This window comes from Mirounga angustirostris, unplaced genomic scaffold (genome assembly GCF_029215605.1).
Source record: "Mirounga angustirostris isolate CCGP_5_RB_7025 unplaced genomic scaffold, mMirAng1.0.hap1 SCAF_9, whole genome shotgun sequence".
NCBI lineage: Eukaryota > Metazoa > Chordata > Mammalia > Carnivora > Phocidae > Mirounga > Mirounga angustirostris.
Window position 1 is genome coordinate 7,266,112 of NW_026991717.1, and position 18,997 is coordinate 7,285,108.

Below are 18,997 nucleotides of genomic sequence, written 5' to 3' on the forward strand. Positions count from 1 at the left end.
GCAGACTCCCTGCTGAGTGGGGAGCCCAACTCGGAGCTTGATCCCAGGACCCTGAGATCATGACCTGAGCCAAAGGCAGACGCTTAACTGACTGAGCCACCCAGGCGCCCTAACATTTTTAAATTTTAACGAAGTTCAATTTAATCTATTTTTTTCCTTTGGTTCCTTGTGCTTTTGGTGTCATATCTAAGAAACTGTTGCCTAATCCAAGGTCATAAAGAATTATGCTTATGTTTCTTTCTAAGAGTTTCATAGGTTGGCCTTTACATTTAGGTCTTTGGTCTATTTTTTTAGAGGGGGGAGGAACAGAGGGAGAGAGAGAGAGAGAGAGAAACTTAAGCAGGCTCCACGCCCATTGTGGAGCCTGAGGTAGGTCTCAGTAGCATACCCCTGAGATTATGACCTGAGCCAAGATTAAGAGTTGGACACTTTTTTTTTTTTTTAAGATTTTATTTATTTATTTGACAGAGAGAGACACAGCAAGAGAGAGAACACAAGCAGGGGGAGTGGGAGAGGGAGAAGCAGGCTTCCAGCTGAGCAGGGAGCCCGATGTGGGGCTCGATCCCAGGACCCTGGGATCCTGACCTGAGCTGAAGGCAGATGTTTAACCCAGGGGCCCCAAGAGTTGGACACTTAACCAACTGGGCCACTCAGGTGCCCCCAGTCTATTTTGAATTGATTTTTGTATATGGTGTGAGACTGGGGTAGAGTTTCTTTTCAGCTATTCTTCTGGTACCAGTAAAACTCCTGATTTTAATTACCAGGCTCAGCACAGAGGTAGCAGGCCCCAAACATTTCCATTGGGGTAGCATTTGATAGTTTAAACAACATTCTCTTATGTGATCTCTCCAGTACTCAAGTCAGATAATTACCCAATTTTAGATATAAGAAAACAGACTGGCAGAGGGTAAGTGAGTTGCCTAACATCATGTAGGAACCCAAATGGCAGAGTCAGAATCTGATACTGTGGGAGAGAACCCTGGAAAAGGGGAGATGGAAGTCCTGGGTCACGGTCTCAGTTCTGCCGCCTGTGTTCGTATGAACTTGTACAAGGCATGTCCCTCTAGGGGTCTCAATTTCATCATGGGTGGGCAAGGGAGTTGATCTTGGGTAACTGCAATAAAACTTTACTGAGCATCTAGGACATTCCAGGCTGTGCCAGGCACTTCAAATATAGCACCTCTAATTTTTTAAATAACATCACTAGGCAGGTAAATCTTCATTTCCCAGAAGAAAAAATGAAGACTCTGCAGTCAGTACCTGAGACCACTCAGCCTAGAAATGTCAAGACTGGGCCAAGAACCCAGCCTGTTTCCTCTTAGCCACGTATGCTTTTTGAGTCTGTGTCCTCATCAGTAAAGGCTAATTAGTATTCCTTCCTCCTAGGATTGTTGTGAACAATGTGGGCGGAGCCACTCATTCATGGACTGAATCCTTATGGAGCCCTGCAAGACGTCAAACCCTGTAGTAGGCGAGGATAGAAGATAAGACAAATCCCTGCCCTCACGATAGTGATGAGTGCTAACAAAAAATAGCGTTGAGGGACGCCTGGGGGGCTCAGTCGGTTAAGCGTCTGCCTGCTTTCGGCTGGGGTCAGGATCCCAGGATCCCAGGATCCCAGGGGCCTGGAATCGAGTCCCCCGTTGGACGCCCTGCTCAGCAGGGAGCCTGCTTCTCCCTCTACCGGCTGCTCGCCCTGCTTGTGCTCTGTCTCGCTCTCTTTGACAAGTAGATAGATAAAATTAAAAAAAACAAAACCCACAAAAAATAGCATGAAGTGGCCGTGGAATGAGAGCAATCGGAAGCAGTCACGGCGCTGAGAACGGAATGATCCGGAGCAGGCCGACGGTGGGAAATTTGGGGGCCGGCTGTCCAAGTAAAGGTTATGGGACTAGGTTAACGCAAGAAGTTTTTCTGTCCTTCCACTCTGAGCCAGCAACTGTATTGGGCAGAATGTTCAGAGGAGGATACAGTCCTGGTGGTCCAAGCACTCACCGCGCAGGAGCGGACATCACAGAGCGGATCGTTCCTCCGCCGATGAAAGCGCGCATCTAATCAAGAGGTGAAACATTAATCTTTATCCATGTTTTTGCAGACGTGTCCAGCAGGCCCCGAAACATTACCTTCCGAGATCACTGACATGCCCAGGTTAGGGCTTTCGGTTTTTTCCTTCGCAGCTGCTGGGCCCCGGTGGCTTCGATTCCCCCCTCCGGGCACCAGGGAGCGCTGTAATACTCTGAGCGTCCGCTGACGCCGCCGCGCTCTCTTCCCCTTTTCTTCTCGCTGCGCCGCACTTCCGGTGGCAAGCGGAAGCGGGGACTTGCAGCCGCGGGCGCCGGGGCCGGAGGCATGGCGGGGGCGGGGCTGGGGGAGGCTCGCGCCGAGCAGGCCGGGGGCTCCCTCTCCCCGGCCCTCTGAACCAGGACCGTACAGGTGAGGACTTCTCCTTTCTCGGGCCAGCCTCCAAGCTCGTCAGGCTTTCCTCGAGGCCTCCCCGGGTTCCCGACTCCTCCGCGCGAGACGCCGAGGCCCCGCGGCCCCCGCCCTCCCTGAGCGTTCCCTTCCCATTGAGGCCCCGCCCCGGGCTTCTCTTTCCGGGGGCGCCCGCTCGGTGTGTATGCCCGCCCCTCGGTATCCCCCTACCGCTCTGGAAGGCGTCACAACTTACTGAGGGGTGTGTGCGCCGACCGTCGTGGGGAAGCTGAGACGCAGCAAGGGGGAAAGGACTTGCTTAGTGCCACACGACAAGCCTGTGGCCCCTTTCAGCCGGGCTTTCTTCTTTCATTCATAAATAGCGTAGCGAACGCATGCGAGGGGCCAGCCCCATTGCTAGGCTCTGAGAAAACTGTGGTGACCGAAGTGGACATGGTTGCTTCCTGTCTAGGGAGTACGGTGTAGTGGGGGACTCCCATCATTAAACACAGCCATGCAAGGAAAAGTAGGTATGCACATTGTGGCAGTTACTATGAGGAAGACAGAGAAAGTAATGGGGAGGCCTGCTTTGGAGAGAATGATCAGGGAAGACTTCCTGGGGGAGATGACACTTAGGCTGCAACTTGAGAAATTACGCAACGGCCTGGGGAAAGATGCCCTAAGCAGAGGGAACAGCCCCTGTGGATACCTCAGTTGGCAAAGAACTTGGAGTGAGGCAGGCCCGACGTACAGGAAATGAGGTTGAAGATGTTGCCAGTACGGTGATGGGGCGGGCAGAATATGTGTACTGGTCAGGAGCTCACCATCTAGTGCCACAGGTGGGAGTAAAATGCAGAGACAAAGTTGCAAGCGTGACAGGTGTTGTGAAGGCAAGATATGGCTCTTAGGTTGGTGTTTTAGCTAAGGGGGAGGTGAAAGAAGACTTCTCTGAGGAAGAGACCATTAGGTTGATGTCTGAAATTGGAGTTAGCAAAGGGAGGAGAAGAGCTTTTTTAGATTTCACTTAACAGCAAGTGCCAAGCTTCTGAGGCAGGAGGTAGGATCCCTGCTGAAGAAATGGTTAGCGTTAATGGGAAAAAATGGGGTTGGAGAGGCAGAGCTGAGACCTTTGAGTCCCTGATTGGCATGTTAAGGATTTTGATTCTGATCATAAACAGCAGTGGGAAGATACCATCCTGTTTTAACCAGTAGGGGAAAGGACGTGGTCACAAAAGCATCTTGAAAAGATGATTGGCTGTTGCAAGGAGTGGGTTTAGGTAGGAAACTGGTATAGTATCGCAGACATGAAATTATAAAAGTTTGGATAAGGGTACCGGCAGGTTGTGATAGAGATAAGTGGAAGATTAGAGGGCTCTTTCGTAGGAGAGAAAACCTCCAGAGTTTGTTGACCGATCAGGGGGCGGAGGGAAAGGTATCGAGGAAGACTCTCAGGTTTCTGGTTCCTGATAGGAGGAGAGTAGCTGGGCCATTCACTGGACTGGGGGAGCTGGGAGAGGGCCAGCTTTTGGGAAAATATCATGTTATTCTGACTCTTTTTTTCATAATAATTCTCACAGTGACTAGAAGGCTCTTTCTTTTTCTTTCAGGAAAGATTTTATTTATTAGAGAGAGAGAGTGAGTGAACAAGAGAGAGAGCACAAGCAAGGTGGAGAGGCAGAGGTGGAAGCAGACTCCCCGCTGAGCAGGGAGCCCAATTCGGGGCTCGATCCCAGGACCCCAGGATCATGCCCTGAGCTGAAGGCAACCGCTTGACTTGACTGAGCCACCCAGGCGCCCCAAAGGGACTTTCATTTCATACTTTTTCCGTAGTGTTTGAGTTTTTATGAGCATGTATTATTTTTATAATCAGATCAATAAGAGAACAAGTTGAAAAAGTCTTAAATAACTCCACCATGTCTCTAAAAATCACAATTGTGTGATATAAAATAGTGTGTGTGTGTGTGTGTGTGTGTGTGTGTGTAGGGAGAGGGAGAGAGAGCATGCATGCTGAAGGAGGTGTTAGGAAATTCAGTGAGGATTTTCTGTACAATTTGGAGCTGAAGCTAACAGGTCCTCAGCTCCGCTTACCCTACACCCTCACACCTTTCACCCCAGTTACTGGTGTCTTTCCCTTAAGAAGACAAATCAGAGAATTTAAGATGGGTCTATACAAAGTGTACATCAGTTTTCTTAGAATTAAGCATCTGTTTTGCTTAATATGATCAGTGGCTCTTTCTAAGTTGAACCACTGTAGTATACTTGATCCCACTCAGCAATTTGTCTGCTAGATGGTATTTCATGCCTAGTCCTCCCATTCCTGGGCCTTATCTGCCTTTGTCTTCCCATTCTGGTCACCCTCTCTGACTCTAGCCCCCACCTTAGGTTGGCAGGGTTGCCCTGGGCAGGGATTGAGTGAAGCAGTGAAACACACACTTAATAGTGTGTTTTTTTAGGCTGTATCAGAATAGCCACAGCAATACTGTCACTGTTACAAGGAGTAGCTGTGTGAAATTCAGTATATTTGTTGTTCAGATATGGAGGATATTGCTCACTTTATCAAGCCAAGGTCCTCTGAGAAAACTTATGAGAGAGATTGCTTTTAACAGTGGCGGGAAGAGCTGTGCTTCTTCCAAGCATCTATTTTCTATCTTATTGGCTGTGCAGATTCTGTAACTGTTTTTTCCTTTTTCTTTGTCTGCTGAGAAAAATCAGGGCCAAATTAGAAGCTTGGCAGTTCTGCAGGTCCACATGGTATGCGTTTCTCTGTACATCTGGCTTCATCTTACTGTCCTACCTTAGTGTTCTCTTCACGATGACTGTTTTCTAATTAAAAAAAAATTTGAGGGGCGCCTGGGTGGCTCAGTCGTTTAGCATCTGCCTTCGGCTCAGGTCAGGATCCCAGGGTCCTGGGATGGAGCCCTGCATCGGGCTCCCTGCTCGGCGGGAAGCCTGCTTCTCCCTCTCCGACTCCCCCTGCTTGTGTTCCCTCTCTTGTTGTGTCTCTCTGTCAAATAAATAAAATCTTTTAAAAAAAAATTTTTTTTGAGTAAGTACAAATAATACTTTAAAAGTATATGTAATCTTTAAAGAATGACAGTACAGTGAATGCTGATTCAAGAAAAAAATGCAACCTCAGAGCTGCCAGTGTGTCCCAATCCCCATCCCATTTCTTACTTCTCACAGGTAACCACTGTTCTGAATTTTACGTTTATAAATTCCTTTGCTTTCTGTAATTGTATACCATATATATTGATAGCCTTAAACTAGAAATTGTTTGGAGCTTATATAAAGAGAATCACATAAAAATATTCTGCTGCTTGCTTTCTTCAGTCATTGTTGTGTTCTGAGATTCATTTAGGTTGTTATATATAATTGTAGTGCATTGATTCATTGCTTCATAAGATTCCACTGCATGAGTATGCCTGGAAGAATTGATCTAGTCTTCTGTTCATGGGCATTTGGAGTGTGGTCAGTTTTTGCTGTTGCTAACAATCCTGCTGCAGACATTCATGTTACTCATGTGCAGACATTTCTCTAGATCAGGGTTTTTCATCCTTAGCACAATTGACATCTTGGTCTAAATGTGGAAGGCTGTCCTGTTTACTGTAGGATGTTTGGCAACACTCCTGGCTTCTATTTGCTGGACACTCATAACATCCCTCCTTCCCAAGTTAGGACAACCAAACTGTCTCCAGATGTTACAAAATTGCCCCAGTTAGGAACCAGTGCTCAAGATCAGCTGTTGGCAAACTTTTTCTGCAAGGGGCAAGACAGTAATTATTTCAGATTTGTGGGCCACGTGGTCTTTGGTCTCAACTAATCATCTGTGCCTTTGTAGGACAAAAGCAGCCATAGGTAACGTGTAAATGAATGGGAATGGCTGTGTTCCAATAAAAATTTATTTACAAAAAACAAGCAGACAGACAAGATTTGGCCTGAGGTCAGACAGTACGCACTCTCTTGCTGTAGTCTAGATCAGTAGGAAATATATTTTACATCCTCACCCAGTGCATAGAATTCATATATGCAATTGAAACAAGTTTCGTGAAATAGTATTTGCCCTTACTATGTGTGATACAATGTGGTATTTTTTATTTTATTCCACTTTTTAAAATGTCAACTGTATCCACTAAATTGATTTCAAGGCCTCATTAATGAGTTGTGACTAGCAGTTTGATAAATTTAGTTTGGTCAGTCATAGAGGTATGCACATCTTTAACTTGACTAGATAGCATCTATACGTACATAAAGCATTTCAGATTCCTTTTAGAAGGAAACAATATATACAAATACCACATTGTGTGTTATGTTTTTATTTCTAAAATATAGATTGGCTCAGTTACTCCCTTGCTTAAAATGTATAATAGCTGGTGTGGCGTGGAGGGGGCTGTAAGGTGTTTTCCAGCCTGGCCCCAGTCTACTTTTCTGGGTTTCTCTCTTACCACTCACTCTGTGCTCCCTGGGCTCTGACCACTTGGGATTACTCTGTTTCCCAAATGTATCGTGCCACACTCCTTCCAAGTGTATTTTTTAGGCTTCCTTCTTTCTGAAATGTTCCTCTTTTACTTTGCCTAGTGAATTCTTGATCCTGCAAGGCCCATGTTGGAATGTTGCTCCATTCATTCATTTAACATGTTCATGAGCACTTACTGTGCTTCAGGTACTGCTCTAGGTGATGGGATTCACCTAGAATTGGGCAGGGTCCCTGGGGTCGGTGTGTGGTGACAGATACTACAAAGTAAACAAGATAATTTCAAAATGGGACGAGGGCTGAAGAAAATAAAATAGGGTAGAATGAGGGTTGATATGGATGGGAAGGTAGGGAAAAATCTGAAGAGTTGCTTTTTTAGCTGAGATTTGACTCTTTACCCAGAAGAGCAATTCAAAAACGTTCTGCTTCCTTTTGGTCTCCACAGTTTCTCAAGAAATCCACAGACATTTGAATTGTTCCCCTCCAGGTAATATATCATCTACCTGGTTGCTTATAAGATTTCTACTTTGTGTTTTAGTTTTTAAGTTTGACTGTAATGTGTCTGGGCATGGATTTCTTTGGGTTTATCACATTTGGGGTTCTCTGAACTTCCTGAATCTTGAGTTAACATCTGTGAGGGTTTGTTTCTGGATTTTCTATTCTATTCCATTGTTATATTTGTTTTTATGCCAGTACCACACTTTTTTTTTTTTTTTAAATTACTTTTGCTTTGTAATATGTTTTGAAATCAGGAAGTCTGAGTCTTCCAACTTTGTTCTTTTACAAAATTGTTTTGGCTGTTTGGGGTTCCTTGAGATTACATGTGCGTTTCAGGATGAATTTTTCTGTTTTTTCAAAAAACACCATTGGGGTTTTGTTAGGGATTGCATTGAGTTTATAGATTGCTTTGGGTAGTATGGACTTTTTTTTTTTTTAAAGATTTTATCTATTTGAGAGAGAGATCACAGAGGGAGAGGGAGAAGCAGACTCACTGCTGACTGATCAGAGAGCATGATGCGGGGCTTGACCCCAGGACCCCAAGATCATGACCTGAGCCAAAGGCAGCCACTTAACTGACTGAGCCACCCAGGGTAGTATGGACATCCTAACAGCCAGTAAATACATTTCTTTAATGAACGTGCACTAAATGTTACTCTTACACTGAACAAATTTGATGTAATTCTATGTTTATTCTGTTGGATATTCCCAACAGCTAAGAGTGCTTCCTAGTGAATTAGGTCCTTCCCTCAAACCTGTTTTTAGAATCAGATATGTCAGGACCATTTTCTGACTATAATCTAGGAAGGAGAAATGCTGATCACTGTCACCCTGCGAGTTCTTAGGTCCGGGGTATAAGGAGGAAAATCTCTTTGACTTGTGTATATTTATGTTTTGGTCAATTTTGTTTTGCTTTCTTGACTTCACTTTTCCACGCAGAGATGTGATAATGGATCATCATGTTTCCACCATCAAACCTCGAAGAATCCAGAACCAAAATGTCATTCACCGCTTGGAACAGCGACGAATCAGCTCAGGCAAGGCAGGTACCCACTGGCATCAGGTCCGAGTATTCCACCAGAATGTCTTCCCCAACTTCACAGTCGTCAATGTTGAAAAGCCTCCTTGTTTCTTGCGTAAATTCTCGCCTGATGGGCGCTACTTTATTGCTTTCTCTTCAGACCAGACCTCTCTTGAAATCTATGAATACCAGGGCTGCCAGGCAGCTGAGGACTTACTGCAGGGCTATGAGGGGGAGATCCTGTCCAATGGCAATGACCAGCGGTCAGTCAACATCCGCGGCCGGCTCTTTGAACGCTTTTTTGTCCTGCTGCATATTACCAACGTAGCTGCCAACGGGGAGCACCTGAACCGGGAGTGTAGCCTCTTCACCGACGACTGCCGGTGTGTTATCGTGGGCTCAGCTGCCTACCTCCCGGATGAGCCGCACCCGCCTTTTTACGAGGTGTATCGGAACAGTGAATCTGTGACCCCCAACCCACGGTCCCCTCTGGAGGACTATTCCCTTCACATCATTGACCTTCACACTGGCCGCTTATGTGATACCCGCACCTTCAAGTGTGATAAAGTGGTCCTGTCGCACAACCAAGGGCTGTACTTGTACAAAAACATCCTGGCCATCTTGTCGGTGCAGCAGCAGACGATCCACGTCTTCCAGGTGACCCCTGAAGGCACTTTCATTGATGTGAGGACCATCGGCCGCTTCTGCTATGAGGATGACCTCCTCACCGTGTCAGCCGTTTGCCCGGAGGTGCAGCGGGACAGTCAGACGGGCATGGCCAACCCTTTCAGAGACCCCTTCATCAACTCCCTGAAACACCGACTGCTCGTGTACTTGTGGCGCCGGGCAGAGCAGGATGGTAGTGCGATGGCCAAGAGGCGCTTCTTCCAGTATTTTGACCAGCTGCGGCAGCTGCGCATGTGGAAAATGCAGCTTCTGGACGAAAACCATCTGTTTATCAAGTACACCAGTGAGGACGTGGTAACCCTGCGGGTCACAGATCCATCACAGGTATGAAGTGCTCTCCTCCCATCCCCTTGGTAAAATGGGAAAGTTTCTCTTTGCCTATAGCCAGCCTCTCAGAATTCGCGTTTTCCATGCTCTTGAATTTTTGTTATCTTGGGCCTCAAACTTAAAATAGCTCCATTTTTCTCGGCCACATGTACTTATTTGGACAAATGGAAGCTAAAACTCAAGTCATTGATATGTGAGGTGGTCAGCTCGGTGATTATTACCCTAATTCTTCTGCAGAGCATTTTCAGTTCCCTTGAGAAAGAAGCCCAAGTGCTACAGGGTCAAAATTTGGACTACCGGTGGATAATCCTGCCTTGACTTTGTGAGACTGTGCTTGTTGGTCTGACTGCTTTAGATCTAGGAGTGAGAATGAGCCCACCATACCGAAAAATTTTTCTAAAAATTTGGCCTTTCCTGCTTAAGTGGTTAATGTCAGTGTACTTCTTCATAAAATCCTTAGGAGGTAACTAATAGGTAAGTTAATCTGGCAGTTAAGTTTTATGACTTTACCCTGACCTTGCCCATGTGCTGGACCATAGGCTGTAGAGCAGTGAAAAGATTAAAAGGAAGCCGAAACTTCTGATCCCCCAAGTGAATCATCAGGACTGTAGGTCCTAGGGTATTTCAGTTTGGATGAAAGATCTTGGAGGGGAGAGAGCTGTTTCTCAAATGGGAATCAAGTGGTGTTAAGGGCACAGAAACCTTCCAAGACTCTTGGGTTGAAACACCGTGTTGTAATTCAGGCTATTGGGGCATTTCTCTTTGAGAAGCTCTCCACTTTAGTGTTGGTTGAGAAAGAGACCTACCTTTCTGTACTTTTGCTCCCTATTCTCCTGTTTACAGAATGTCTCCTTAGATAACAAGTTTGGGGATTCAGAATAGAGAGCAAACCAGTCAGCCACAAAGAGGGCTGAGCCTCGTATCTTCCACTGACTTGCAGTTGGTTCTGTCATAGGAGACTGTGGAGGACACTATTTCCTAAGACCTTACCAGCCATCCATGGTAAAATGCTTTCCAGTATTTTTCTTTTGAATCATAGCTTGCATATTCTAAAAAAAGGTGGGTGGTGGGGAGTAATACGGTTGGAGATTAGTTTTTCTGGATTCTTTTCTTCCCTATTAATGATGAAGTTGCCCATTGAACCATCACAAATGAGCGTCTGGTCCATCTTATGTGTCATGGGAGATTGGTAGTGACACCCTTGACTTCTGTCCCCTTCTGTATTTCCCAGTCTGCCCTGGAGGGAAGGCTAGTAAGGTATGTGTAATTTTATATTCACATATTTATGATGGATCTTGGTGGAGCCCTGAGAGGGTTAAAGTGTTGTCCAGGTCTATAGAAAGGACATGAGTCAATCTTTTATTTAGGTTTGAGCTATAATTACCTTTGTCATTTGGAGGGAATAAGTTGTCTCTGATAGCCGCATTTGAGATTATCCTTATTCCCTTTGCTAAAACATGACCCACTTATTTCTGGTAGCTCTAATAAATTTTGGCTAGACTCAGTACTAGTGCTCAGTGTTTTGCTTACAGAGCTTGTAACTTTAAACCCAATTTGCCCTAGTTATCCTCCTACCCCCTTCCCCAGTTTAATTTGATAGGTTCCAATAAGGTTAATGAGAAAAAGTACATCTACACACAAAGCCCTGCTAATATTATGGGTATTATTCTCAGGTTACTCTCCAGCCTCTTTAATTTACAGCCATATTTAATTTCCAGGTGACTGCAGAAGTCATGTAATGAAAGCTCTGGGAATGACTAATGACTAGTAAAACAGGTGGGCCATGTGGGTCCAGGAATTGATGATGGAGACTTAAACTCCCATCGTAGGAGGGGGAGTACTAATCTTAACGTTCTGAAAACTTCTAGAGTCCTGTTGAAAGCTTGCAGATTGATTCACATTGCCACATTCATTGGGACAAAACCCAGGGGTTCCTGGAGCTTCCCTGTTAGGCAGAGCAGAGCACTGATGGTTTAGAGGGCTAGTCACCCAGGGGCCCATTCAGGGAAGGTAGTAACTCTGCCACCTATGGCATTTGAATGCTTTTCAGGTTCTCCCTTTGATCTTAATTGCTACAAATCTCAAGTGTATCTTCCAAATGCTCCTGGCTGAAAGAACATTTATGAAGAAAGAAAGGAAAATGCCTCCCTGATTTTTCATTTGTTCAGCAGCAGTTCCCTGCTTGGTTACAACTTGCCTGGGCAGTTTTAGGACACAGTGTACTTCAGGTGTCTCTCTGCATGTTAGAAATCTTAAGAGGGAAAATAAATGTCCCTAAATTGAACTTTCAACTGTACATATACAAGAGAAAATAATTTGCCAACAGGCAGCCACAGGCGACCAATCACTTTCTCAGCAGGGGAAAATTAAATCTGGCATTTTAAAAAAGTGCTTTTTATTTCAGGCTAGGTTGAGGAGCAAGTAGGAAATAAATACTAGGAAGGAAAAATGTTGAATTTGCAGAGTCAGAAATGAAAGATTGGAACCCTTTCTACACATATACGCAGGCTAGCTCAGTAATTCTAGCAGCACGGATATGGTGGTAAATCCAGCAGTACTGGCCATGACTGATGGCCCTTGAATGATAAAGTGCACCGAGGCTTCCTCCTCTCCCAGAACCACCTGGAGCCATGTTTTTATGCTAGTGTGGGAGCAGAAGTGTTTGCTTGTTTCACTTGTTTGAATTCTTAACCAAGTGGTAAGTTTCCAAGGCATGGCAGTATACCTAGCTGTCTCATAGCTCTCTCTGTTCTTCTGCAGGCATCTTTCTTTGTGGTATACAATATGGTGACAACAGAGGTGATTGCCGTGTTTGAGAATACATCAGATGAGCTTCTAGAACTCTTTGAGAACTTCTGTGACCTCTTCCGTAACGCTACCCTACACAGTGAAGTCCAGTTTCCCTGCTCAGCTTCCAGCAACAATTTTGCAAGGCAGATCCAGCGCCGGTAAGCGCTTCCACTGGGCTTAACAGACTTAATTTTTCTTTAGACAATCCATGTCCTCCAAAAAACCCTTTCTGTATTCTCTCTGCCCACCTCGCTTTGGTTTGGTCTGCCTGTTGTAACCCCTTGGGTCATCCTGAACCTCTTTCTGTCTCTCAGCACCTGTGGAATTACTTGTGCATTATCTGTGATTCATCCTAGAGGAAGGAGAGCTCTAAGAGCTGTAGAAAGATAGAGACTGTGTCTTTATTATTTATTGCTGTATGTTCATGATGTCCTATCAAGCATTTAAGTATTTTTTGGGTGAATGACTAAGGAAATAATTTTAGAACTTTTGGTTAAACATGATGTGTTGAACACATGTGTTTGTTTCTGCTCCACCCCCAAACCCCACTAAAATGACAATAAAGGAGTAAGAGGTGTAAATATAACAAGAGCAAAGAGAATGGGAGAGGAGAGACATTGGAGACAGGAGATGATTGGCGACAGAAGAGAGCTCTGAATCGGTGTTGGGAGCTGAGAAGCTACCTGATCATCGGCAACCAACTTGGCACACTTCAGAGAACAAAAACTTAAGACTGCAGAGCTTAGTCATCAAGAAACAAGTTGCCTTGCTCTGGAGAACTCTGGAAAGAGTTGGAGAATTGGAGGCCCTAGGTACCTCTGAAGATACCTAAGATGTAGTCTTAAACAGGAGGATTGGGTGAAGGTCTGGAAAGGACTAATCAGGCCCTCTAGCCCCCTTCTCTAAGCTACTCTGCCAAGTGACTGTCTTTTCCTCAGAAGGCTGGAGGTTTAGCCTCTGGAGAAACTGAACCATGTAGGCTCTGGTTTCACGTTCATGAGGAACAGCTGAGGTAGGGATGAGATTTGTCATGCTAAAAACAAGAATTAAGTGAAAACCAACAAACTGAAAGTAAGATTCCTGTCCCCTTTATCAGATTTGGCAGCCAGGCTTATGCTCCTCCCGGAGGAGGTTAGAGATTTTTCTTAGGGAAATTGACCAACCCAAAGAAGAGACCTTCAGATGTTCATACTTGGAGTCCCTCCACAAACAGCTGGGTCACTCTAAATTAATACCCCCCATCAGCCAGGTCTTCCTATGAACCAGAGTTTCAGATGTAATTATCTGAGTATATTATTGTGAAACGAATGGTTACTTTGGGCCATTGGCCCAAGCTGAATCCTACTCTAGTCAGTCAGTGCCTTATTGGACGCCACAAACTAAATTGCTCCGCCAACTCTAGCCAGTTAGGGAAAATACCTGCTTTAAATTTCAAGATAGGTCAGACCAGAGTGAACAGATGACTCAGAATGAGCATCACTGCCACTGGAAAAAATGAACTGCAGATACATTAATGTAGTGGCATCATCTTTATATAAAAGCATAGTACTCAGTTAGAAATAGATGGATATTGGTTTTCAGACAAGTTACTTGCCTTTTCCTTTTTCTCTGGTTCACATAAATTTTCTGCCTTATAAGCATTTCTGTTCGGTATAGAAGGATTTTTGGAGGCAGAACATGGATCAGAACTTGCTTTTTTCATTTTGGAATGAATTTTCTTCTTTTTATTATTTTTTTTAAAGATTTATTTATTTTGAGAGTAGGGGGAGGGGCAAAGGGAGAGGGAGAGAGAGACTCTTAAGCAGACTTTGCACTGAGTGCAGAGCCCAGTGAGGGGCTGGATCCCACAACCCTGAGATCAGGACCTGAGCCGAAACCAAGAGTTGGACACCTAACCAACTGTGCCACCCAGGTGCCCCTGAATTTTCTTCTTCTTTTTTTTTTTTGTAAGATTTTATTTATTTGTCAGAGAGCACAAGCAGGGGGAGCGGCAGGCAGAGGGAGAAGCAGGCTCCCCACCGAGCAAGGAGCCCGACATGAGACTCGATCCCAGGACCCTGAGATCATGACCTGAGCTGAAGGCAGATGCTTAACTGACTGAGCCACCCAGGCGCCCCTGAATTTTCTTCTTTTAAGATAGCTTTAAAATCAGGCAGATCATTATCAACTAGTTACAAAGCTGGGTACAGCTGGCTGAGACAAAATATCAAGTCACTAGAAGTAAACTCCCATGAGGGCAGAGATTCTAGTCTGTTATATTCACTGCTGTACCCATAGCACCTAGGCCAGTGTCTTTCATGTGGGAGCAGCTCATTATGTGTTTGTTAAATGAATAAAATCACCCAGTAATTAGAAGAAGCTGTTTTTTGAGAGTTATTTCAGAATGCATCTGGAATTATGTGAAATTGTAGGAACTCAGGAGGAGAAGATAAAGGTTGAGAAGAAAGGTGGAGTTCCAGCTTTGTGATCCTCAGAATTTTGTATCATACCACCAAAAGATTTTGATCAACTGTAGATATCCTCATACATTAATTTTTACGTTGATCTTAAAATTTTTTTGCTGTTAAATTTGAATAATTGCAGAAAATGCAATTTCAGTGTGTATTTAATACTGATTTTTTTTTTTAAAAGATTTTATTTATTTATTTGAGAGAGAGAAAGCACATGAGAGGGGGGAGGGTCAGAGGGAGAAGCAGACTCCCCGCTGAGCAGGGAGCCCGATGCGGGACTCGATCCCGGGACTCCAGGATCATGACCTGAGCCTAAGGCAGTGGCTTAACCAACTGAGCCACCCAGGCGCCCCCTTTAATACTGATTTTTAAAAATAAAATTATTACAAGCCTTTTTCCCCCAGCTTTATTGAGAAATAATTGGCATATAACATTGTATACGTTTATGGTGTATAACCCAAAATTTTTATTTTTTATTATTTATTTATTTATTTATTAAAGATATTATTTATTTATTTATAAAGATTTTATTTATTTGACAGAGAGAGACACAGCGAGAGAGGGAACACAAGCAGGGGGAGTGGGAGAGTGAGAAGCAGGCTTCCCACCGAGCAGGGAACCCGATGTGGGGCTCCATCCCAGGACCCTGGGATCATGACCTGAGCCGAAGGCAGACGCTTAACGACTGAGCCACCCAAACGCCCCAGATTTTACTTATTTATTTGACAGAGAGAGAGCAAGCACAAGCAGGAGGAGTGGGAGGCAGAGGGAGATGGAGAAGCATACTCCCTGCTGAGTAAGGAGCCTGATTTGGGGCTCAATCCCAGGACCCTGGGATCATGACCTGAACCGAAGGCAGACGCTTAACCAACTGAGCCACCCAGGTGCCCCAACTCAACACTTTAAAACATAACCCTGGGGAATCTAGATGCCATAGGAATTTGGTATTCAGTATTTGATACAAAAAGGAGAGCGCTTCCTGCTCAGCACCACTCCCCCTGCTTGTGTTTTCTCTCTTGATGTCTCTTTCTCTGTCAAATAAGTAAACAAACAAAAAATAAAGGAGAGAGCAGATTGTGCCAATACTATTTGAAATTTTACATTGTTTCTTATGTTTGAATTCGTATATCTATTTTATCTCCCCCACAGAATTGTATCGTAATGTAACATTTCATTAACCATCTTGTCATGCTTTTCATGCTTTGCTGCATTGAAAATACAATGTATATATAAATTGGAATTATTTTTTATTTCTTGTGAGCACATGGCTCTAAAATGCGCAATTTTACTAATCTTTTAGTAAAAATAAGTGAAAGTGATCCATTATAGGTTAGACTAAATGTTCAAGAAAAAAAGAAGGGGGACACCAAGGATCATGAGTTACTTAAGGAAAATCTTTATTTTGAAAGAGACCAAAATAAAACAAACAGTAGAAAGAATAAAGGAACAACATTGCAATCACTGAAATAATTTAAGCTATAAAAAAAAACATTCCTAGAAGAGAAATTTAAACTTTGTTAGGTACAGTTGAGGAATTTTCCAAGAAAATAGAATAAACAGATAAAAGTAGGAGAATGGGAGAAAAAAGATGCAAAGAAATTGGAGAATTTGCCCAGGATGTCCAACATCTGGTTATTTCCACAAGGCGCAGTAGAGAAAATGACGGGGAGGAAATAATGTGAATAATTTTCCGGTCGCGAAGAACATGAATTTCGAGATTGGCAGGACCTTTCAGTGGTGTGTTACCACTGACTCCTACTGGCTCATGAGAGCCAGTTTATTAAGCTTTCAGGGATCTTTGCAAGCTATTGCTAAATGCGGTCGTTGTTAAAAATGAATTATTTCGGGGGCGCCTGGGTGGTTCAGTTGGTTAAGTGTGTGCCTTCGGCTCAGGTCATCATCCTAGAGTCCTGAGATTGAGCCCCACGTTGGGCTCCCAGCTTAGTGGGGACTCTGCTTCTCCCTCTCCCTCTACTCCTCCCCTGCTCGTGTTCTGTCTTTCTCTCTCTCTCAAATAATTAAAATCTTTAAAAAAAAATCATGTCCTTAATTAAAAAAATTATTTTGTAGTTACTTTACTGTTGTTTATGCTTTTGAGTGCATTTGTATCTATTTTATCTGTATGGTGAAAATACTATCTAGTTAAGCACTACTGCTCATCTTTCAATAGCCCCACATTCAGCGATGTCACATTGGTACCTTGAAATTGGCCATAGCAGTAGGATTTACAGCACAGAAAGTGGCAAGTGCTGCAAATCATGGCTTTTGCCCCCAGATAAATAATTATTAAATCTTTATTAGCTCCATCAACTACCTAATGAAAAAAAGACCCATACTGAAGCATATCATCATGAAATTTTGGAACATTGAGGGGGCACCTGGGTGGCTCAGTGGATTGGGTGTTCGACTCTTGATTTTGGCTCAGGTCATGGTCTCAGGGTCATGGGATCAAGCCCCATGTTGGGCGCCATGTGGAACCTCTTTAGGATTCTCTTTCTCCCTCTCTTTGCCCCTTTCCCCCCACGGTCTATCTCTCTCTCTCTAAAATAAATAAATCTTTTAAAAATGAAGTTTTGGAACAGTGGGGAGAAAGAGAAAATTGTAAAAACTTGTATAAAGAACAAACATTTCACATGTTAAAAAATAAGCCATCAGATAGCTTGAAGCCAATAAAATCATGCCTTCAGGATTCTGTGGAAAAAATGATTTCCAGTCTAGAATTTTATATCCAATAGGGTGGAACAAAGACCTTTTCAGACGTGAAAGTTCTCAAAAAATTACCTCTCCTATACCTTTTCTAAGGAAGCCTCTGGAAAATAAACCACAAAAGCATGGTACAGGAAATAGTCTGAAACTATGTAGTTGGAGGGAAGCTGATGGCTTAGGAAAAGGTGGGGAGGAATTGATTAAGTGTAGGAGAGGTTGTGGGACCTAGTACTGGAGGTGCTGGAAGGATAATCTCTATGAATTTAGGAGTGCCCATGAATTGAAGAGAGGCATAACTGGGCAGAGTGACAGTGAGCCAGGAGTTAAAACGCCAGAGGACGTCCCAGGGATAACTGCTTCATGTTTTTGTCAGTGAGGAGCACGGAGAGTGGAGCTGGTAGTGCCTCTGGGGAAGATGAACTGCTTCAACTTAGAGATTGTTGTGGAGGCTGTGACTTAGGATCATCATGCAGCCGTGGGCCAGCCCCCATCATTTGAAGTCAGTGAGCTAGGCAAGGCAGAGTGTGGATTATGAGAGGTAGTACTAGATCGTGGCTGAAAAGGAGCTGAAAACCAGAGAGCCCACAGTCTTTGATTCCAGCTCATCCAAAGGGAAAGAAAGAAGTTCTCTTTGGCCCAAGATTTAATTTTATGATTTACACTGAGGCTGTGAAAATTACTATCAAGAGGAGTAATAGAAAAGCAGTACTGAGAGCTAGGCTTTCTTTGGGGGGAAACTGAGAACTGTTGATTTCCGTCCAATATCACAGGTTAATGGTGAAGACAAAAATCAGAACCCATCTCATCAAGCTTTCTAGTCTCCACAAAGTTGGGAACGTTCAAGTTTTTAAATTTTTTTTTTTTTAAGATTTTATTTATTTGCGAGAGAGAGAATGAGAGACATAGAGCATGAGAGGGAGGAGGGTCAGAGGGAGAAGCAGACTCCCTGCTGAGCAGGGAACCCGATGCGGGACTCGATCCCGGGACTCCAGGATCATGACCTGAGCCGAAGGCAGTCGCTTAACCAACTGAGCCACCCAGGTGCCCCAGGTTTTTAAATTTATTTCATTAGTTTTCATTCCATTAATTTCAGGGATGAAATGTTATATTTTCTCCCTGGATTAAAAATACTATTTTCCCCTTGAATTTTAAACCATACGATATGCTTTGATACAGAGATTTTTAAAAATATATTACTGATATTTGACACTCTTTCTAAGAAGCTATGGGAAAGTGAAAAGATTAAAATCAAATGTGATTACACAAACACAATTATCATTTTGATATATTTCTTTGTCTTTTTTTAGGCCTGAATTTTTTTTTTTTTTTTTTTAAAGATTTTATTTATTTGACAGCGAGCCAGAGAGCACAAACTGGGGGAGCGGCAGAGGCAGAGGGAGAGGGAGAAGCAGGTTCTCTGCTGAGCAGGGAGCGCGATGCAAGGCTGTATCCTAGGACCCTGGGATCATCCCCTGAGCTGAAGGCAGACGCTTAACCAACTGAGCCACCCAGGCACCCCTTTTTCTTTGTTTTTTAATCATACTGTGTAGACAGAATGTAGCCTGTTTCTTTTACTTACCATTATGATAAACATTTTCTCTGTAACTGTGTAATCTTTGAAAATTACAGTTTTCC

The 18,997-nt window shown here is 43.9% G+C and overlaps 1 protein-coding gene across 5 annotated transcripts in view; it reads left to right on the plus strand.

Moving 5' to 3' along the window:
• Positions 1 to 2,309: 2,309 nt before the first annotated feature.
• The window catches only part of DET1 (DET1 partner of COP1 E3 ubiquitin ligase), a 35,568-nt gene continuing 18,880 nt past the window's right edge, over positions 2,310 to 18,997 (plus strand). Inside the window, exons 1-4 of one of the 5 annotated variants that reach the window (XM_064569911.1) lie at positions 2,339 to 2,433; positions 7,329 to 7,370; positions 8,321 to 9,413; positions 12,177 to 12,364. In XM_064569911.1, coding sequence (XP_064425981.1) covers positions 8,331 to 9,413; positions 12,177 to 12,364 — 1,271 coding nt within the window. In that variant the 5' untranslated portion in view covers positions 2,339 to 2,433; positions 7,329 to 7,370; positions 8,321 to 8,330. Of the gene's footprint in view, positions 2,434 to 2,674; positions 2,943 to 7,328; positions 7,371 to 8,320; positions 9,414 to 12,176; positions 12,365 to 18,997 lie in introns of those variants that run through there. The other 4 variants (XM_064569910.1, XM_045899433.3, XM_045899434.2 and 1 more) reach the window with 4 other exon arrangements.